The following is a 22,987-nucleotide window of genomic DNA, read 5'->3' as shown; positions in this document are numbered from 1 at the left end:
TTAAAATAGCCTGTGTTGGGTTAAATTTGATCACTTAGATCAAACTTAAACTTAGAAGAGAGTTCTGGAGAAATTTTCTAGTAGGTTTGTAAAGAGAAAAATTCACTAGTTCTGCAGTGGGAGTGGAAGTGATGTTGTCTCCGGTGGAAAAAAATAACCAAATGCTCAGGGCTTCTGATGAGCCCAGCTAGGCTTTACCCCTGTGTGCATTTAAAATTTTTGGCTTGAATGACTTGTTTTTGTGCCTCAGCCTTGCATGGCGCACACGTCTAGTCACAGACTGTGACTCCAGCTGTTCATGTCCTGTCCAGAACCAGGAGGGGCCAGGGGAAGATGAGAGTTCCTACGCTCTGGCTCTTCTCCTTCTTCATGATCACCGAGGGCTGGAATGGCTTCCTGGGGGTGAGTTTGTGTACGTCCCGTTTTCTTCTCTACCACCTCCCCTTTGTCCTTCTGGCACTTTGAGCGTCTGTCACTCTCTAGGCAACTGCAATGACAAAATTTCATAGACTTGGCATCAGAAGTGCTGGGTTCTTGTCTCAACATTACCAGCATTAGCCGTGTGACCTTGGATGAGTCACTTCATCTCTTGGAGCTTAGATGACCTGACTGCAAAAACCAGGATTTTGGACTAAGCTATACTGGAGATCTTTTCTAACTCAGCGCATCCTCTCCTATGGCCTCTTTGATGGAGAAAAAGCATATAGGTCGACATTAGCAGTCCTTGGCCTCTTCCCTACCTATACTCACTTTCTTTTTTATTCCAATAACCTTTTTTGAAATTGAAGTAATAATTTACATATTTTAGTTTAGTTTACATAGTTAATTTACAATGTTGTGTTAGCTTCAGGTATACAGCAAAGTGATTCAGTTATACATATATATGTGTATACATATATATATTCTTTTTCAGATTCCTTTCCATTATAGGTTATTATAAGACTTTGAGTATAGTTCCCTGTGCTATACAGTAGGTCCTTATTGTTTATCTGTTTTATACATAGTAGTGTATATCTGTTAATCCCAAACTCCTAATTTATCCCCCCCACCCCGCCCCTGTCCCCTCTGGTGACCATAAGTCCATTCTCTAAGTCTGTGAGTCTGTTTCTGTTTTGTAAGTAAGTTCATTTGTATCATTGTTTTAGATTCCCCATATAAGTGATATTATATGATATTTGCCCTTCTCTTTCTGACACACTTCCCTTAGTATGATAATCTCTAGGTCCATCCATGTTGCTGCAAATGGCATTATTTCATTCTTTTATATGCCTGAGTAATATTCCACATCTATGCTACGTCTTCTTTATCCATTCATCTGTCAGTGGATACTTAGGTAGCTTCCATGTCTTGGCTATTGTAAATAGTACTGCTGTGAACATTGGGGTGTATGTATCTTTTCAGATTAGAGTTTTCTCTGGATATACGCCCAGGAGTGGGATTGCAGGATCATATGGCAACACTATTTTTAGTTTTTTTAAGGAACCTCTTATTGCCTCCATAGTGGCTGCACCAATTTACATTCCCACCAACAGTGTAGGAGGGTTCCTTTTTCTCCACACTCTACTCACTTTCTTGATGCTTTCATCTGGGGTCACGGTTTTAATGTTCTCTGCATGCCAATGACTCCAAAATCTGTGTCTCCTTCTCACACCTGTCCCCTGAACTCCACACTCACCTCTCTACTACCTACTTGGTAGTATGTCCAAAATTAAACTCTCGGTTTTTTCTCACCAAACCTGCTCCTCCTTGCCCATCTCAGCAAGTGGTATCACTGTCTCTCCAGCTGCTTAGGCAGAAAACTTATTATTACGTTTGACACTTCTCATAATCCATGTCTAAACCATTAGATCTTTTTTTCTGGTTTTCTCTTTAAAATATATCCAGACTCCAAACACTTCTCACCAACTCCATGGCTACCATCCTGATCCACACCTTCATCATCTCTCACCTATATTATTTCGATAGCTCCTGAAATGCTCTCATTGCTTCAGTGCTTGTCTATTCCCAACATGGCCGCAGGATTGAGCCTTCTAAAAAGTGGAGCAGAGCACGTCTTTCCTCTGTTCAGAACTCTCCAGTGGGCTCCCATCCCATTCAAGCAAAAGCTAAGCCCTTGCCACAGCCCAGAAGGATCTACAGGACCTGCCTCCCCAGAAATACTCTCTGACGTCACTTCCTGCCCTGCCTCCCCGACTCCACTTAGCTACTCTGGCCTTCACGTGCCAGGTATATTCTTATCCCAGGGCCTTTGCACTTGCTCTTCCCTCCTCCTGGGAAGTTCTTTCTCAGGGAGCCTCACTTTCCTGCTTCCTTCAGGTTTGTGCTCAAAAGGTACCTCAGCGATGTCCTTTTCTGCCCCCCTCCCCCACCATCCCTGGCTTGCATTTTAGATCCATGATTTCAATTTATCTGGGAAATCCAACAAGGCCTTATGAAATACAATATGACCAAGCCTCGCTGTAATTCTTCTTTTTTTTTTTTTTCCCTCTTAACACAGTGATGATGGCATCAAAACAAAGCAAGAACTCATTTTGAATAAGAAAAAGCCTCTAGGTGAGACTCCCTCAGATAGCGTGGTACAGCACACACTGGAGCCCAGAGAGCAGGGTTCAAATCCCAGGAGTGCTTCTGATGGGGTTTATGATCTTTGGCACATCGTTAAATACCTCGAATCTGTAAAGCGATAATTATAATAATTCCTTGTGAGGATGAAATAATATAATAAAGGCATAGTATCCTGTCCCATAACCAGCCAGTAGCTGCTCCATACTCTTTCTTTCCTTCTTCATCTTGATCCCAATAATGTAATGAATGGCACAGACTTCAGTCTAGGAATGAGTTGTGGTCTGAAATTTGACTTGCGGGTCTGAAGTTTCAAGCATTGTATATATTTCCTCATGGAAACAATGGTACACACAGATGGTGGTTAGATTCCTGGGTCAGTCCTCAAAAGCCTTTTTACGGTGCCATGAATCTGCCATCCAACAATGTGCTAATAGGGCCATAGACCTTACCACATTGTAGCAAGGCTACAATTCTTTGGGAAAATGAAACCAGAATTTCCACTTGGAATGCCATGGAAAGGTAAAAGCACAAGTATACATTGAACTGTTACCAGTGCCAGGCGCTATTCTAAGTGTGTTAGATGAATTAAATCCTCACAAAGATCCTCTGAGTTAGGTACAATCGCCATCTTTATTTTACAGATAGTGAAACTGACAAGGCCGGTGGGTAGGTGGGGCAGGATTCAATGCCCAGTCAGTCTGGCTCCAGAACCAGAGCCTTTAATCTTTCCCCGCTTCCCCACCTGCTTGGGCCACGGGAGTGGATATCCCCTTAGCTTACATCCCTTGGAGTAATTCCCAAGGCCGGGACAGAGTTTCCGGCCTTAAGGAGATGCGGGGAGGGGTGAGTTGGTGGCAACTACAGCAGGCAGGAGTCTCCTGTAAATGTCCTGGGACATGCTGCAGCTTCTGGATTTCCTTCTGAGAAGCCTAGGGATTGATCCAGCTGCTTTTCTTCCCTATAAATCTCCCAGCTCCCCCAGACCCTTAAGAAATGGGATAGTCTCATAGAAGCTCCCCATCTCACCTGTGCCTGTAGAAAGCATGGTCCCGTCCTGAGAGATCTAAGGGATTCTAAGAGGTTTCACTGCCGACGATAACAAAATGAGACCCAGGAAAAAAGGATGTTCACCTTTTGCTTCTTTTTCTCTGAGGCCCTTCACATTCTTAAACTGGGGTCCACTTTGGACCTTGGGAGGATCTTGAGACCCCCATGGAACTTCATACAGAGTTTCATGTGAATGTGCCTAAGTGAATTCTGGGTGGGATTCCTCTTCTCTCCCAGCCCAAAACACCTAATGGTCTCTTCTTAGGGAAACAAAAGGTACTGCTCAGAAACGATAAGGTGGAGGTGAGGGTGCATCAGGGCTCAAGTAAGGTTTGGTTTGGTTTTACTCGTGCATTTCATCTCAGTATCAAACTCAGCTAATTAGTGGAACATTTGTACAGGAGAAGGAAGGGCTCTTTGGAGAGGAAAGAGGGGACTGGGGGTTTTATATCAGAGATACGTCCAGGAGACCAGAGCTAGGGGAGGAGGAAGGGAGAGTGACCAGGACTTTCTCACCTCTTTTCCCTTCAGTCTTGACCCTGAAACTTGACTCTGGCTGTGACCTGAGAAGTATGTAAAGTCAGGAGGGCGACGCTGGGGTGGGTCAGAGAGCACAGAGCAGCTGGCCTGGCAGAAGTCAGAGGAGAGAGGTGTCTTAGGCACCTGTGGACCGTCTGATGCTTTGCTAGGGATGCTCCACGTCTGGATGAATGGAAGTGACCAAGCCATGTCCGTGACCCTCAGGCTGAATCTGACAAGTGCTCTGAGGTCACTTGCTCTGCAGTATCTCCCTCCCAGCCTGAGAAAAGAAGCCTTTGACCGTCTCTCTTTCTCTCTAGGTCCAGTCCAGGAATACGAGCTGCTGCTTCAGCTAGCCTATCGAGATTCCAAGGAGAAAAGAGATGTGAAGAACTTTCTGAAGCTTTTGGAGCCTTGCCCTTGTTTTTCACCTGGGCCGGTGAAAATTATCAGAGCAAAGGTCACCACGTGTGAGTCAGTCTCTGGTAACTGGGAGTGGAAATGGGGAAGGTGGTGTGTGAGTCGGGAGAGGTTAGGTTATGCTGGGGACTCAGTCATCCCCCCAATATCTGTGGCTGCAAAGAATAAATGCTTGTAAAAAATATCTGGCCAACAGCACTAATGACCACCACAATGGGGTTAGGAGAAGTTAAATGATTTATCTAAAGTAAGGGTTCTCGGAGTGTGGTACCCAGACCGACAGTAGCAGGAGCATCAGGGAACTTAAAAGAAATGCAGATCCCTGGCTCCATTCCAGACTTACTGAATCATAAACTTCAGGATGAGACCCCTGCCAGAAGATTCTGATGTATGATCACGTTTGAGAACCATTTACTGCACACCATTGTGCATATTTTCACAACCGTATGTGGTGACTTTGCCCCATTTTTTTTTTTTTTTTTTTTTTTTTTGTCTATTGAAAAGGAAAGGTTTTTTTAGTGGGAGTTTTAGGTCCAATACAAGCATACAGGATTAGCTAATAAAATTTTTCATCATGACCCTCAACAAAAAGGTCTCTCTGCCTTTGCCATATTGCTAACAGGGACTCTGGGGGAGTGATGCCAGGTGGATGGGAGCCTCTGATAAGACAGTGGACAAATATCATCTAGAACCCTTTAAATAACTCTCAGGTCGACATATCCTCTTCTGCTTCTTTCTCCATGTAAGTGTTACTGACTGGGCACACATCCTTCTTTTGGATGCTAACCCCAGACATTTGATTGTTATGTTAGCTGGGTTTCTGATCCAACCTCCGTATCTATTGAGTGGGACGTTTCCTTAACCTTAAACATACTGTTTCCATCTTGTTTTCATCCTTATAGCTTTTGGAGAGAAATATCTCTAGCTTTTGGTTCAGATTCTATATCAGAACCAAAGATGAGAACTCAGCCATAGCCAATTTATTAACCAGGTCCCGTGAGACCAAGCTCTGTTTTTTGTGCAGACTGTGGCATCCAGAACGGGGTCCTGCGCTGTGCCTGTGACGATGGCTACTCCTGGTTTCCTCCCTCGTGCCTTGATCCCCAGAAATGCTACCTTCACATGGAGGGATCTCTCCAGATCTGTGATTGTCATCTCAACAACCTCACCCAGAGTGTCCATTTCTGTGAGAGAACAAGTGTGTAAGGATACCAAGAGGGGAGCTGGGGCCCCTCCAACCTCCACATGTGACAGAGAGAGAAGGACCACTGGGTCTGTGCCCCAGTGTTTCTCTTTGCCTCCCAGAGAAGAGCCAGTGTTTACAGGGAGTTGGAAGGGCAGTGATGACGTACCCTGCTAGGCTTGGCTGGACACAGCGAGAGCTTCGTAAGTGCAGAAAATTCAGAAATGCAAGCTGATATTTGGACGCCAGTTCAGCCTGGAGGTACATCCAGCTCACCTCGACAATTCTATGATTCTTCTGAGATTTAGGGAGATTCCCTGAAATTCCAAGTATGGGACCAGCTTGAGTAAATAACATTTTTCTTCCCACCTTCTGTTTACTTCTTTGGCCAGCATCAATTTCCAGAAAATAAAAATTTAGAGGTGTGCAAGCAGGGAGGGTTACCTAGTGACTATATTGAAAGAAATTCTGTAAATTGCCAACAAATATGTGTGCTGAATGAATTGTCAAAACCAAACAAAAGTTGAAAGTCTAGTTTAGGAACCGGTGGATGCTGAGGGAGCTACTGCTGACTTAGGTTGATGTTCAGTGGATGATGGGGTGAGCCGGATGATGTGGGCTCCAACAGCTTGAAGGACTTTAAGAAACGTCCCCAAAGACTAGTCCAGTTATCTTGAAGCTCCAGATTTTGGTAGAGTGGAGCAAAGAGTGAAGGAGGACCTGAAATAGCCCAGCTTTCCTGGGTCTCCCTGGGTCCCTTTCCCAGAACCACAGCAGTTCAGGTTAAGGTAACACTTATTTATTTATTCATTTAAAAAATCTGATTGAAGTATAGTTGATTTACAATGTTGTGTTTAATTTCTGCTGTACAGAAAAGTGACTCAGTTTTATATACATCTCTCTATCTCTCTATCTATCTATCTATCTATCTCTCTATCTATCCTTTTTCATATTCTTTTCCATTATGGGTTATCAAAGGATATTGAATACAGTTCCCCATGCTATGCAGTAGGACTTATTGATTATCCATCCTATATATAATAGTTTGCATCTGCTAATCCCAGATTCCTAATCCTTCCTGCCCCAAGTAACACTAATTTATTAAACACCATCTCTATACCCAGATCTGGGGCAAATTCTGGGAGGTCACCATGAGGCATTTCTCTTGCTGTCGATCAATTAGCAAGCTACTTGGGGAGGCCAGGCTGTTAACACGTGAAAGAAGACAATGTGATGTCTTCAACAAATTTTGATGAAAGCCTACACTTTGAAAAGTGGTCCAAGTCTGAGCCATCTTTGGGGGATACAAAGATGGATCAGACAGGGATTACTCTCACAAGGAGCTTCCCAAAGTAGAGTGGGGACATACATACGTGAGGTGTGTTCACAGATAGATGTGTAGGTGAAGAGGCTGGAAGGGAGGTATGGATAAAGTACTTTAAGAATTTAAAGGAGAGGAAGACTCTTTTCATCTGGGGCCCAGGGAAGGTCTTGCTAAAGAGGCACATTTAACTAAGTCCTGAATGAAAGATACACAGGATTTGTCCATCCAGAGGTGGGGAATAACCTGTCCCAGAGGAGAAAAGCACCAGTGATGGGTAAGCAAGGAGTAAGTTGGAGTTAGCAAGTAGTGATTTTTTTTTTTTTTTAATTTTTAAATAGGGACAACGTTTAAGCTCAGGGCCTAGACTGGGATGAGTGACTGCCTTTTATAACCACATGTGAGTGGCTACTCATTTACCTTCTTATAAGGTCATCCTGATTATCGCACTTTCCCATTATTTTCCAAATCCACAAAAGAAAATTCCGGTTTTATGGATGCTTCCTATATTACTTTAGGTGAACACTCATCATAAAAAGAAATTCACAAAAAAACAGAAGCAAAAAAGGAGTTGAAGTACCACTGTCAAATAGATGGGCTGAGTTAGACTTCTGTAATTTTAAGCTATAATATATCAAGTGAGTAATTTTTATCTCTGTAAATTTCTTTTTATTTTCCATAGAGGTTTGGGGTACTTTCAAAATTAATGAAAGACTTACAAAAGCCCTTTTGGATTCATCTTCCGCTGTATACTCCAAATATACCCCTGGAATTGAAATTCAAGTAAGCACCTTCTACTTATTACAAAAGAAGTCGTTGCCTAAACATAAGTTCAGATGTTTCCAATTCAACATATTTATTTAACACATATTCTTAATGATTCATTTTCAATGAGTTATTACATAGCAGTTAATCACTCTGTCCACAAGTGATGTACTTTGAACATTTTCTTTCAGGAGCGTTAAGCACTTGACTTCTTCCCATTTCTTTAGTGTTTAGTTTTGCTCATTTGTTAGGGTAATATTAAACCAAGCCATCTTGATTATTTTCTTTTTTCTTTTCTTTTTTTTTTTCTTTAAGTACTAAGGATCTTTATTCTCAGGTGTGATATTGAATCTGTGGCTGCAGATAATGTCACTATTTTGAGAATAAAAGTTCCCATTATCTTCATTCTTTGCAAGTCTTCAGCCACAAAGTTACACCTTATTCTCATAACAAGATAAGTGAATCAAGCCTTCTTGATTATTTTCTGATTTTCATTTGTCAAAAGAAAGTTTTCATGCTCTAAGCTCGATTGTTAACATTTGGGATTTGTTCCTTAAAGAAGCCTCTCTTGTTAGAGGCTAAAGAGTGTTACTGACCAAAATTTTGGACTTCATAATGAAGTCACATAAAACTACCTCTACCTAGGACGGTGGTTTAGATGTGGTTCTAACTGAAGATATGCACAAACACTTCGCAGGTAGATTCAGTTTAAGCATCTATTGAAATCAATGGCTTATTTAGGGGAAGGAGAAAATAGATTTTGGGTGAATTTATTACATTATCTGGCACCCGACCCATCCTCTAGTCTAAGCAGTTGGTTCTACATTCTTTATTAGCAACCTCAAAATTAAATTATATGTGTGTGCGCAGGCGTGTGTGTGTACATTCTCTGCTATCATTTTAAACGTATTTCTATAACATGCAACTACCTCTCGCCATATCTCTTTCCTTTTCTTGGTGCTTCCGTTGGTTATTTATTGTCTGCGACCATTTTTTGCTCAAATGTCTTTCTTGTGTGGGGACAAAGATCAACATATTGCTCTTTGCTCTCTTTGTAAAGCTTAAAGAAGCATACAAAAGTATCCAAGATTTTGAGTCAGTCCGAGTCACCCAATTTCGATAAGTAATACAATGGTCTTAGAAGGGTATCCCTGGAATCATGCACCCGTCCTGCAGGATGCCTCATGCTGTTTCCAAGCGACCTTGACAGAAAATAAGTCAACTGCTTTTTGAAGTAGGATTCTTGCTAAAACTGGATAAAAGTCTGTGGTGCTTTAAAAAATCTTAAGAAGAAAGCCTATATTCTCATTTAAATGCCTTTGCAAATATAAATATTAAATGGCATTCTCGAAGCTATGGATCAGAAACTAGAATTGGAAACCCTCGTGGCTTGGAAGGAAGCAGGAGGACGTGGTGTGCATGCGTGGGAAGGGGCGAGTGGTGGTGACAAGGGTTGTGGGTTGAGGAAGGATGGGTTTTCTCCTTCCATTAACACAGAGGGTGTGATGTTGTATAACTAGGGGCCAGACGGGGCTCCTTGGGTAAAATATTATATTTTTGTGTAGATATCATGTATGCACCATAGTTCAAAGCCCAGTAGTCATTGTCTACAGCAAATAAAGAGATATTTAGTAAATTAGCCTTTTGTTTATACTTTAATTCAAAAGTTGTTTGGTTAGTTACCCGTGTGTGTATTGATTACCAGCTATTTATAGTCTGCTTCAGAGAGGAAGTGACTTAGAGGTCAGAGAACTTAACTTCTTAAATACTTTTTTCACAGGTAAAGAATAGCTATAGGAAATTTTCAGTAACTTTTGCTATAAATATACTGTCCTGGACATTATCCTTTAAGCTCTCTCATGTACCTATAAAAGGGCTCACATGTATAATATTCTTTAAAATTCAGTGCTAGGAAAAACACTGCTTCTTTTTTCTTATATCAAGGTCTATATAATTAATCTAACTTCTGTTTTTGACTTTTTGCCGTCATTGAATTCATAGACAGCATTGAAACTCAATCAACAGTTTTGTATTCAATATTCACATGTTTCTGTTCCTTGGTCCTGGTTTTCTATTTATATTTCTAATTTATATTCATATATATATATATATATATCTATATATATATATCTTACAAACTGTCTCTAATGATTTGTAGACAAAATCACAGTAAAAGTAGACATAAGTCTATAAAATACAACTATTTTGGTTTTACTCTTTACATACATGATCTAAAGTAATTCTTAGTCTCTCACAGTCTCAATTTATTTATCTGTCAAACAGGACTGTTAATACCTGTGGAATTTGATTTAACCTCACTACGTAAAATGAAATAATAGAAAAATACTTTTCAAACACTATAGAAGGGCCGTATCAATGAAAAGACATTGTGATCATCACAGCATAAAAGGGTATTTGGGTTTATTTAGTGTGAGCTCAATGTAGTTCAATGTTAGTTCAAGGCAGTGATTAAGAATTTGAGCTTTAGAGAGCCAGAGGTTCATATCCATCAATTAATAATTAATGACTTGACCCAACTTCTTTAGGACTCAGTTCTCTTATCTATAAAATGAGAATAACCCTAACCCTAACCCTCACCCTCACCCTAACCCTAACCCTAACCCTCATGGAGTTGCAGGATTAAATTAATCCATGTTATCTCACTTGCTTTCATAGCTTCAAATACCATCTGTATACAGATGGGTTCTAAATTTATTACTTGACCTCAGCCTCTCCCCTAAACTCTGGACTCCAATATCCAATTCCTATTAATATCTCCAGGTGATTTTCTAGTAGGCATATCAAATGTAACATGTCCAAAATGGGAGTCCTCCAACTCCCCCCCGTCATAAACTTTCATCTCCTTCTCCCACGGTCTTCCCCATCTCATTTCCAGAGATGCTGTTCTTCTAATTGCACAGACCCAAATCTTAGAGCTCTCCTGTCTTAATTTATTTTACAATAAATTATAGTTAATTATTGAAGTATAATTTACATACAGTGATATGCTCAAAACTTAATTGTACAGCTTTATTAGCTTTGACAAATACTAATACACACCACCTCCTATCAAGACAGACCATTTCCATTATCCCCAAAGTTCCCTTGTGCCCCTTTCCAGCCAATCTCCATGCACATTCTTACCTCCCTACCAGAAATAACCACTGATCTTATTTCTATCAGCATAGGCTGGTTTTGCTTATGCTAGAAGTTTACCTAAATGGAATCATCTAGTGTATAGTTTTTTTGTCTGCCTGGCTTCTTTCACTCAGCCTAAGGCCTTTGAGACTCATCCTTGGCTTTTTGTGTATCAGTGATTCCTTCCTTTTTATTGTCCAGTAATAGTCCATTGTATGAATATACTACAATTTGTTTTTCAATTCCTTGGGGTCGTTCTTGCCTGGTTTCTTTCTTCCACACCCAAAATCTGATCCGTTAGCAAGTCTTCTGGCTCTATCTTCAAATACAACCTGAAACTGACCAGTTCACTTCTCCCCACACACATTGCTACTCAGTCAGTTCAGGGCACCACCCTCTCCTTCCTAACTAGTTTTCCTGCTTCTCTGCTTCCTCCCTTCACCTATTTTCTACACAGCAGCCAGAGTGATGATCTTAAATTATAAATCTGTTCATGCCATGCCTTTTCAAAAAGAATAAAACCTTTTAATAAAAGATGAAATTCAGACTCAAAGGCCCTGTTCCATCTGGCTCCTGGGCACCTCTCGAGGGTCGTCTCCTCTCCATCTCTCACCTGCTCATTGAATTTTAGTCACGTTAGCCTTGAAGTTTGTCAGACTCATAGGCATTTTCTTGCCTCCAACCCTTCTCAGGTGCTGGCCATGCTGTACCAATTCTCTTTGCATCACTGGCTGTTTCTTTTCATCCTTTAGGTCTCTGCTTCAAAGACCCTCTGCACAGAGAAGCCTTTCCTGACCAGTCTTACTTAAAGTGGGCCTCACGTCTACTTGATATTCTTTTTTTTTAAAGATCTACATGAAGAAAACTTTATTTTATTTTAAAAGTTTTATTGGTGTGTTGTTGATTTACAATGTTGTCTTAGTTTCAGGTGTACAGCAAAGTGAATCAGTTATACATATACATATATCCACCCTTTTTTAGATTCTTTCCCCATAGAGGCCATTACAAAGTATTAAGTAGAGTTCCCTGTGCTGTAGAGTAGGTCCTTATTAGTTATCTATTTTATATACAGTAGTGTGCATATGTCCAGCCCAATCTCCCAATTTATCCCTCTTACCCCCCACCTTACCCTCTGGTAACCATAAGTTTGTTTTCTACATCTGTAACTCTATCCCTGAACTTGTCTCACATAACACTTAACAAAATTTGGAATTATATATATATATTTATAATTATGATTTTATATATATATATATATTTGGTGGTTATTTGTTTCTTATTTGCCTTGCCTTCTCCACTGGCACATAAGCTCCAAGAAGGCAAAGACCAAATCTGTTTGATCTATTCCCACGGACCCAATGCCATCCCCACACAGAATAAGCCTTGAGTGACTGAATGAATGAATCTCATTTTTCTTTCCACGTCATTATTGTAGAAATGGAAGCATCATTGCTGGGTATGAAGTTGTTGGTTCCAGCAACACATCTGAACTGCTGTCAGGCATTGGGCAGGTAGCTAAGAAGGCTAACACAGGCCTGCATCAGCTGTTTCCACTAGAAGACAACTCTTTCAGAGCGTTCGGAAAAGGTGACACTGGATTCCTGTCCTCTATAGGGAAGTAGATTGGGGAGCCCAGTTAGTAGATTGTATTATATATTGGAGATGTTCCCGAAACAGAATTGTTCTAAGACTGACTTTTAGTAGAAACAAGCAGCTGTTTCTCCTCCCAACCAGGATGAAACTCAATTTCATCTCACTATTTCAGACTCTTGCTCATGGGTCAGCTGACCTCCAAATCTCAGTGTAAACGTCACACAAGACTGATTCACTGCAGGCGCTGATGGAAATGATTCAGCAATAGTTTCCTGGTATACATGCTGGAAGAGCCCTGGGGTTGATGAAATTCCTAAATCATAATCCAAGGGACCCAGGAAAGAAAGCATTTTTTCCAGGTCATTCACACACACCCAGACACACAAACACACAAACACACACAGATATACATAGATACACACACCCTACTTCTTTTCTTCAGATGTTTAAAAAATTCTTTACATTCAGTTTTAAACCTCTCTTACCAAGATTTGTGCCACTTTCAACATTTATTCAACAAATATTTACTAAGTATCCAAAGTGATTAGGCACTTAAGACACAGCAGTGGGGAAAAGAAACAAAAATCATAGCCCTTGTGGTTCTTCCTTTCAAGGCTTCCTCTTCCCAGTCCCAACATGGTAAGAATATATTATGAAGGGCCAGCTGCAAGAGGAACTAGTGGCTGATCACGAGGTGAGAAGCCTTTAAAGGGGTACAAAGTAGGACATGTCACCCCCAAATGGCAACTGCTTATCTTTTAACCCTATCATGCCTGCTTTGTCCCATAGTGTCCTGAAGATTTTCTGGTTTTCTAGCATTCCCTTAAAGAGTGAAAATATTTCCTGGGAGGGATCACACCTTGTCTTATTTTCACCGAATACTTAACTATTTGATAGCCCATTAAATTCAGATTGTTGGCATAGATCAGACACCTGGAGGGAAAGGGGGCCAGCTTTGGGGAGGGTAGGACATCAGGAAAGAGGAAAAGGGGCTGATGGGGTGGGCATCAAAGACAAACTTCTCCTACTCCTGAATTTTGCCTGGGTTTTGTCTGAAAACACGACTTAAAGAGTACTGCTTTATAGTTTATAGAGAGTGTCAAAATATTCAGAGACATTTTTCTTCTTTGTTTCCATTCTTTTCCAGCCCAGTGTAACAGCATAGTCTTTGGATCTGGATCTAAGAATGATGAGTATACTCTTCCCTGTAGCAGCGGCTACTCCGGAAGCATCACGGCCAGGTGCCAACCCTCTGGGTGGCGTGTCCTCAGGGAGACATGTGTGCTCTCTGAGCTGGAAGAACTGAAGAAGTTTAAAAAAAAGCATTTCCACCTTGCAGATTTGCCCTGGTTTTGAGTTTCACAGTGGGTGTCTCCCAGTGAGCATGGCTGGGTGGAAGGTAAAATGTATCAATTTGTCTCATTGGTCAGAAGTCGGTGACATCAGGCCCTGGGAAACCCAAGGAGTGTAGGAGTGAGTAGTGAGTCTAGGTAGCAGCCGAGAACCTTAGAAACGTAAGGTTGGGTGGTTTTGGGGGGAGGGTGCTGCAGAGGTGTGAATCAATGCTGAAGAGAGCTGAAGATGGCAGAACAGCAACTAAGCTGGCCTCAGAAAGCCTGGGAATCAAAGATCCAAGTGAAGGTGTAAGTCAGAAGCTATAACCTTAGTACATTTGTCAGAAACCGGGGCAGGGAATGAGTCAGCCACGTAGGATGATAGAACTTCAGTGGCTCTCCAGGGCCATGTGCCTCACCAACTTCCTTCTATAGATCAGAAAAGGGGAGACTGAGGGGCTAGTGGTCCCTCTGGTAGCAGTAGTGTTGAACTAGAAACATGGTCACTTGATTTCCAGTCCAGTGCTATGACCTCCACATGATGCTCTCTTAGGAAGTTTCACGTACTTAAGATGTAGTAGATAGAAAGATGGAAGCAAATGGGGTGAGGAGTTAAAACTCAAGTCATGGAAGAGGAACTCCAAGACCAGTTCAAAGACACTATCCTGCAAATAGTTCAGAGTGAGCAGAACTTCAGTCCCAGCCAGAGACCCTGCTTTGGAAGCAGAGAACCCCACAATATTCACCAAGGGACTGTGGAAGGTTTACTGCTCTCTTTCTGGACCTCAGTTTTCTCATCTGTAAACTGGGGAGGGAGATTGGAGCAGACGTCTTCTGAGGTTTATCCTTGTTCTTGCCTCCTTTGGCCCAGTTTCTGGACACGAATCATAGCTGGGACTAGGTCACCCCAGGGTGTGAGGACAGTCAGATCCCAGGCGCCCTAGGCAGAAAACAGCTCTGTCAGCTGAGAAGTGTAAAAAGGAAAACAGGGTGGATCTGGGATTCTGGGTTGATGTGCTTTGAACAAAGGGAATATCCCTCTTGGCTGCCTTCCAAATTAGCTCAGTGTCGTGGAAGCAGATGGGAGCCTCAAGGAAGAAGTAAAACCCCAAATCCAGTGACCAAGTGTAGCAAAATCTCCACGTATGTTCCTCTAAATCCTCTATAGGGATTTCTCAGCATAGTATAATGGATATAAGATAGGATTTAGTGCCAAGTAGACCCTACCTTTCCACTTCCTAGCTGGTACTGTTTGGAAAGTCACTGAATCTCACTGAACATCGGGTTCTGTATAATCAGGGTAACAATTTATATAAAAGTGCTTCTTAGTGAATCTCTTCAAGTTTCAATTTCCTTAATCATAAAATGAAAATAATCATGGTACCTCCTTTAAAGGGTAGTGTAAAGATGAAATTAGTGTATCCCCGGTAAAACGTTTAGCACACTGTGTGTAAAATAAAAAGCACTGAATGACAGCCATTATATTGTTGTTATCATTGTTATATGATTATCCTACGTTATAATGCACCATACAAATGCTGGTTATTCGTGGCCATGAAATCTGATTTAAGTCTGATGAAGCACAAGCATTTCACTGTTTTCTAGAACATAACCATTTCTGTTTCTAGAATTTCAGTGTGATCGCCAGCAACACCACTGAGGCAACGGTGTCATCCTTGGTGCAGAGCCTTTCAATGGTCATTCAGCAAAACCCATCAACCACAGCCGGGAATCTGGCTTCTGTGGTGTCAATTCTGGGCGATATCTCGTCCTTGTCCCTAGAAAGACACACTTCAGCGTGTCCATTTCGACAGTGGAGGTAAGGTCTGCCTGAGCTTTAAATGCTCAATCTTGCAGGAGGGATGGCAGAAGCCCCAGTTGATGGGGTGCTGTTGAAAAGGACCAAAGAGCCATGTAACAGTCTTGACGCGAGCTTCACTGCTTCCTCAGCAGTGTATAAGCAACCCCCGGGATCAATTATGTGAGTTCAAAGTAAGAGGGAGCTGCCTCCAGGCAGACTGCCTGGACAGCATCTGGCTGAGGGGAAGACGTGAGCCTCTGCCCTGAATGACGCTGAATGACACAGGTGCCAGCTTTTTAATGTTTAATATTGAGTCGGCAGCTGTTCCTTCCCGTGGCCATAAGCTCTGACTTTAGTATATCATATTTAGTATATTTTAAGAACTCCATTTTTTTGACTGGGGAATTCATGATTTAGTTTGGATATTTAAAAATTAACTTTAAAAATTACTCAAATGAGACATGCTCACTATAAGATATGCAAATAAACAAAAAGAAAAATAAGTGATATGTAATCTTGTCACCCTAGAAGAGCCACTGCTTACCTTTTACGTGTCACCTCGGTGCCTAGAAAATTGACAAGGGACACATAGCAGGTACTCAATAAATGTTTGTTAAATAAATAGCCTTCCAAGCACTTTGGATGTGTGCATTTTATATGTTATAGCATATAATATTTTACAAAATTGGGTTATGTAATGTATATTGTTACATAATCACACAATCCTGCTTAACTGTATAAGGTGAACATAACATCAGAGATGACATTAAGTGTGAATAAGTTAAACTCCCTGAATCAAAGATGCTCAGATTTGTTTTTTTTTTAAAGTCTGACTATGCATTGTTTACAAGAGACCAACTAAAACAAGATGACCCAAAAAGGCTAAAAATAAAATGAAGGACAAAAACAGAGCAGCAAACACAAACAAAAAGAAGGCAGAGGTTGCTGGGGCAATAGGAGAATCTCACTATGGGATTCGGGCCAGAAGCCACAGAGGGCTCAGTTAGGGTAAGACTCAGCCAGAGGGATAGACGCCTGCAGCAGATGCCTGGGAACCAGACCCATAAGAGTGAGTGAGGGTCCTGGGTGAGAAAATGCTGCCTTTCAGGTACATTTGGAAAAGGAACCTGTTTTTCGTTGTTGCTATTGTTTTTGTTTGTTTGTTTGGCCTTACTGCTGGAGGGATCTTAGTTCCCCAACCAGGGATCGATCCTGGGCCCTCAGCAGTGAAAGCGCAGAATCCTAACCACTGAATTGCCAGGGAATTCCTTGAAAAGGAATCTCAAACTGAGACTGACCCTTAAAACCCACAACAATTCAATGGGTTTGTTGCATGTCCAGTGTTTAAGGACTTTTGTTTTATAGTCTCCTCTATTAAAGAAAAGTCATAAATACAAATGAATTAAAACTTGAACATTCACGACATGAATTTAGAACTTCTGATATTAGCAAAAAAACATGATATGGGAAAGCAATGACAAGTAACGTCTCACTCTTGGACCCTCAGCCTGAGGAGTCATGCAGTCCCGTTTGCCATCTCAGAAGGAAGAAAATGCAGACTCTGCAGCACCCATTGCAGGATTCTCTTCCTCTACGCCGAAGCCCCAATCGGAGTATGAATTCCTGGGGGTGATCACCCTGGAACTGACATGATTCTGTTGACCCTCATTTCTTAACCCAATGCTTCCACTGTGTGGAGCACCAGAGCTGAATTTCATTGCTGAGTTTTAATGTGGTCCTCAACTGAGCCAATTCTCTGGGCAATTTTCCTGAGCTTAAGATAACGACTATCCACCTGTAGTCCTCTGACCTGTTTACTCAAAATCCAAACTGACTTTCACCCTTGTATTTCAGAATGTCATCAGTATATCTGACCACATCCTTAATTTTGCCTCGGTAACAAACTGGACAGTGTCACTTCAGAAAGAAAAGAATGCCGGATCCTAGTTACTAGCGTCACTGGAAAACATCAGCGTTCTGGTCCCTTCGACAGCTCCGCCTCTGGAATTTTCTCGAGAATTCATTAACTGGAAAGGGATTCCAGCATCCTCAAATCAAAGCAATTTGGGTTACAACTATCAGACTGAAATGTTCCCAAAAAACCCCTCCATTCCCATCAGAGGCCATGCATTAATTAGGTCAGACCAATTCCAGGAGCCCCTTCCAGAAACTATCATCAGCATGACCTCCTTGACCCTGGGGAACATTCTACCTGTTACCAAAAATGGAAATGCTCAGGTCAATGGGCCCGTCATATCCATGGTTAGCCCAAATTATTCCATCAATGAAATTTTCCTGACTTTTTCCAAGATAGAATCAAATCTGAGCCAGCCTCATTGTGTGTTTTGGGATTTCAACCATTCGCGGTGGAACGATAATGGCTGCCACCTAGTGAATGAAACTCCAGCCTCGGTGACGTGCCGCTGTACTCACCTGTCCTCCTTCTCCATGCTGATGTCACCCTCTGTCCCCCCTGCCATCGTTCCCGTTGTGAAATGGATCACCTTTGTGGGACTGGGGGTCTCCATCCGAAGTCTCATCTTATGCCTGACCATCGAAGCTCTGTTTTGGAAGCAGGTCAACGAAAGCCAAACCTCACACACGCGTCACATTTGCATGGTGAACATAGCCCTGTGCCTCCTGATCGCAGACATCTGGTTTATTTTCGCTGCCTCCGTGGACACCGCGGCAAACCCTTCTGGAGTCTGCACAGCTGCAGTGTTCTTTACACACTTTTTCTACCTGTCCTTGTTCTTTTGGATGCTTATGCTTGGCTTCCTGCTGGCTTATCGGGTTATCCTCGTGTTCCACCCCATGGCCACGCCTTTGTTGGTGGCTGTCGGGTTCTGCCTGGACTACGGGTGTCCTCTCATTATATCCATCATCACCATTGCGGTCACACAACCCAGCAATGGCTATGAAAGGAAAGATGTGTGTTCGCTTAACTGGTCCGATGGGAGCAAACCTCTCTTGGCCTTTGCGGGTCCTGCCCTGACTATTGTGGCTGTGAATTTGGTGGGGGTCCTGTTACTTCTCACGAAGCTCTGGAGGCCCCGCTGTTGGAGAAAGGCTGACTCAGGACAGCAAGGCCTCTGTCGTCTGCATGGGGAGGAGCCTCCTCGTTCTGACCCCCCTGCTAGGGCTCACCTGGGGGTTTGGCATAGGAACAATGGTTGACAGCCGGAATCTGGCCTGGCGTGTTATTTTTGCATCACTCAGTGCATCCCAGGTGAGAGCGATAAGAACAACCTATTACATCATCGGGTAATTGGAATAATTGTAGAGAAGTGAGGATGGAAGACCACTCTGCGGGCGATCTCATTTCCCTGCCTCTAGCAGGACTATTATAACCCAGATTGCCTGGCAACAGTGAATAGAAAAAATAAAAATAAAAAAAGATCCAGTCTTCCCAACGGTTATTCTCATACTGAAGCAGAATATTAGGCTTCTTCAGTAATCCATTCCAGGGTTTTAAATCTGTTAGAGTTCACATAGCTAACACTAATCTCTCTTGCCCTTGACCCAGTCCTCTTTGTCTTGTGCTGATGTCTGTTAAAGCACACAGGGAAAGGGAAATAAATCCAGAGTGCTTTTTGAGTCTGAATGGTGCAAAGGAAGTCCCTAATGTCCCATAAAGCAGGGCCTGGCCAATTGTAGGCAGCACTGTCTTTGTAAATAAAGTTTTATTGGAACACAGCCATGCCCATTCATCTACATAGGGTCTGTGGCTGTTTTCCTTACACAGGCAGAACTGATCAGTTGTAAGAGACCGGATGACCTGCAAAACCTGAAATATTTACTCTCTGGCTCTTTACAGAAAAAGTTTGCCGAACTCCGCTGCCAAGGATGGGTTTTACATGCCGTGATCAGAGAGTGTTCAGAGAGTAGGTGGGCAAAGCAATCCTTAGGTTTTGGTGAATCTGGAAGAGAGCCTTCAGTCCTGGTTCAAGAAATATTTGCTGGGTCTCCTCTGGACAATGACTCAGGGTAGGGGTGGTTAAACGTTTGAGCTCTGGAGTTAAATAGCTCTGGGCTCAAATATGTCATGCTATCCAACTGTGTGACTGCTAACAAATTATTTAATTTCTCTATACCTTAATTCTCTCATTTGGTACACAGGGATAATATTATTACCTGTATCTTAGAGTAAATGTGAAGATTAAATGAGATCATTTAGCACTTAGTGCAGTGCCTGGCACAGAGTAAGTGCTCAGTAAGTATCTCCTGAATCCAGCTGGTCCTCCACCTACTGCAACAAACCAGGGTACATTTAGGTGGTGGCACAGAGGGCAGTCATGGAGAGCAGACACCTAATGGTGACAGGTTTAGGGAACTTCTGTCCAGGGCCCTTGGTGACACGCTGTCTGAACAGGCACCAACTGAGGGTCCTCTGCCTGGGAGGAGGATTTCAAGGTCCAAGAAAGACTCTGCCAAGCGTTACTCAAGGGCTGGATGGACCTGATGGAAAGGATGCTGATATAGTCAACTTCCTCTACTTGGCCTTGGGGTTGGACTTCAGTGACTGCTGATATCATAGACGCTTAGTTAATGTTTGTTTAATGCCTAAAGAAAGACTAAGACAGAAGCAAATGGAAGTTCTTTGTTTTGGGTTTAGGATGACACAAAGGGGAAAATGATGCTCCACGTGTGTTTCAGACTTTATTCATGCAATAATTTAATTATATGTTCAACCAAAAAAAAAAAAGTTTGCATACTTTGTGTTAATCCAGGCATCGTGGAGTTTACACAGTATCCTTACCTTCAAGGACCCACAGTCAACAGGGGGACAGACAAGGAAATAATTTCAATGTTGGGGGATATAATAGAATAGTAATACATATAAATGCTTTCTTTACTGGAAAAGGAAAAGATAATACATGTGCCTTATTCCTTTTTTTAAGGGCTTTTTCATCTTATGTTTTGGAATGCTCTTGGATAGTAAGGTATGTGTATTCATTTGTCTCTTTCTCCTTTAACCTAGGCATCTAGTCCCTCCCCTTCAGTTCTAGGGCCCTTATTCATATGTAAGAAGTTAGACCATGGGTACCTGCATAATAAAATTCTATAATTTCATAAAAGGCAGGTTCAGTCAGGAGACAAAGAAACTAAATACTCATTGCTGATAATAGAGCTGTAGAGAACTAACCACAACATATAATGTGAACATTGGAGAAAAAAAGGGGAAACTTATTTTTACTTTTTTTTGGTACGTGGGCCTCTCACTGTTGTGGCCTCTCCCATTGCGGAGCACAGGCTCTGGACGCGCAGGCTCAGCGGCCATGGCTCACGGGCCCAGCCACTCCGCGGGATGTGGGATCTTCCCGGACCGGGGCACGAACCCGTGTCCCCTGCATCGGCAGGCGGACTCTCAACCACTGCGCCACCAGGGAAGCCCTGTTTTTACTTTAAAATTATGATTTGGCATAATTAACCAGCAGAAAAACTTTCCTTAAGGGTGAATTCCTTTTTGCTCCTTTACTTAATTTATTCATTCACTTAGAATATGCTGAAAGGCCTATCTATTTGTATGTTTCTAGAATTTTATATAGTAAATATTACACAGACTCTAACGTTAAATAGAATTCCTAATGAAGGATGACCAATGTAAGTAAAAGATAATAGAAAAAAACTTAAACTTCTTTCATTGTTTTTCCAAGCTTTGAGCAATTCTGCAGAGAGAGGTAAAGACAATAAGCTAATAAATGTAGCCTCTGTTTTAATAAGAAGATAAGAATATTTTATAATTATCATAATTGTTGCACATGCCTCCAAACCCCTGTTTACAAAGAAGCAATTTGCCTCCTTCTTGATTGGACTAAATAATTCTGCTGTTTGCACCACTCACTTGATGAGGACACTCTTCACTTCAAAGACAAACTTCGATTTAGCCATTATTGCCAATTACTAATGTCTAGAATCTGAATTATTATGGTTTTTGGTACTGTTGCTCTTTGTTTCATTCTAGATTTGTTTACAGGTAAAGAAAAGAAATAAAAGAAAAGAAATCCTTTCATCAGACCCACATGCTTATAGTCTATTAAATGCTTCCGGGAAATACTACTACTAAATAACAATTACACTCTGCAATTTTGTTCTTGATTTGCCTCTGTATGATTGCCTGTGTGTAGTTCCTCACTATTTCTTTTTTGCCCTGTAGCTGCGACAGCTGCTACTCAACAAGTTGTCTCCTTTAAGCTTTTGGAACCAAGCATCAAAGGTAATCATCTCCTGCAGCCGTGGAGGCAATTTGTGAAGTTCCAGTTTTGCACTTTTTTACACAGTCCCACGGCAAGCCCACTTTTGTGTAAACCCCTTGAGTTTCTGTCACATTATATTCCTGGTATCTGGCACGATGTCCAGCACGTGGTCAATACTCATTAAAGAGCTGTTGAATGAATGAGTGAATGAGTGAATGGATGAATGGATGCGAAGGTGTGGAAAGCTTCAAGGATGCTCAGGCATGGGGGTCTGTGGTGCTCTTGTGAGCAAATACATTTCAACAGTGTTGCTTGTTATCGTCTGACTTGTCTCCCAATATCTAGAATCAGTAGGGTCCTTTTCTCTGCCTGCCTGTCTAGATCTCCTGCAGACCCCTTTTCCTTCTCCAGAAAATCAGAGGGGGAAGTCTTCATTAACTTCTAATATGTAAAATGATCTTTATGAATTTTCTCTTATGCTGGTGTACCTGGCTTTGTCCCTTGCAATTTTAGCTCTTCAGTCTACAAACTGACAAGTTTGTATGGAAACAAAGCATTCTTGTTTTCATTCTTTGCCACAAAAGTGCAATCCATGTAAGGAACAAAAGTACTTGCCTCTCAGTTTTTTCTTTTTTGTTTTTTTTTTCCGATACGCGGGCCTCTCACTGCTGTGGCCTCCCCCGTCGCGGAGCACAGGCTCCGGACGCGCAGGCCCAGCGGCCACGGCTCACGGGCCCAGCCGCTCCGCGGCATGTGGGATCTTCCCGGACCGGGGCACGAACCCGTGTCCACCTGCATCGGCAGGCGGACTCCCAACCACCGCGCCACCAGGGAAGCCCTCGGTTTTGTATTTTTGACGTTAACTCAGACTTTTGTCTTTTAGCAAGACACTGAGGGCCTTTCAGAAAGGGTTCTAAAGCAGAAATTTCTGTGTGATAAAAATCAGCTGGGGCTTCCCTGGTGGCGCAGTGGTTGCGCGTCCGCCTGCCGATGCAGGGGAACCGGGTTCGCGCCCCGGTCTGGGAAGATCCCACATGCCGCGGAGCGGCTGGGCCCGAGAGCCGTGGCCGCTGGGCCTGCGCGTCCGGAGCCTGTGCTCCGCAA

General features: G+C 42.3%; 1 protein-coding gene across 1 annotated transcript in view; it reads left to right on the top strand.

Moving 5' to 3' along the window:
• Positions 1-294: 294 nt before the first annotated feature.
• Positions 295-22,987, top strand: part of ADGRF1 (adhesion G protein-coupled receptor F1) — a 48,289-nt gene continuing 25,596 nt past the window's right edge. The window contains 15 exon segments of the mRNA XM_024122087.3: positions 295-410; positions 2,498-2,553; positions 4,452-4,601; positions 5,576-5,749; positions 7,738-7,838; positions 8,881-8,954; positions 12,394-12,545; positions 13,699-13,861; position 14,092; positions 15,514-15,663; positions 15,666-15,704; positions 17,541-18,737; positions 18,739-18,915; positions 20,588-20,629; positions 21,844-21,903. Coding sequence (XP_023977855.2) covers positions 334-410; positions 2,498-2,553; positions 4,452-4,601; positions 5,576-5,749; positions 7,738-7,838; positions 8,881-8,954; positions 12,394-12,545; positions 13,699-13,861; position 14,092; positions 15,514-15,663; positions 15,666-15,704; positions 17,541-18,737; positions 18,739-18,915; positions 20,588-20,629; positions 21,844-21,903 — 2,613 coding nt within the window. The 5' untranslated portion in view covers positions 295-333.

This window comes from Physeter macrocephalus, chromosome 18 (genome assembly GCF_002837175.3).
Source record: "Physeter macrocephalus isolate SW-GA chromosome 18, ASM283717v5, whole genome shotgun sequence".
In the NCBI taxonomy this organism is placed as follows: Eukaryota; Metazoa; Chordata; class Mammalia; order Artiodactyla; family Physeteridae; genus Physeter; species Physeter macrocephalus.
The sequence above is the reverse complement of the archived record's forward strand: the minus strand, read 5'-3'. Positions and strand labels throughout refer to the sequence as shown.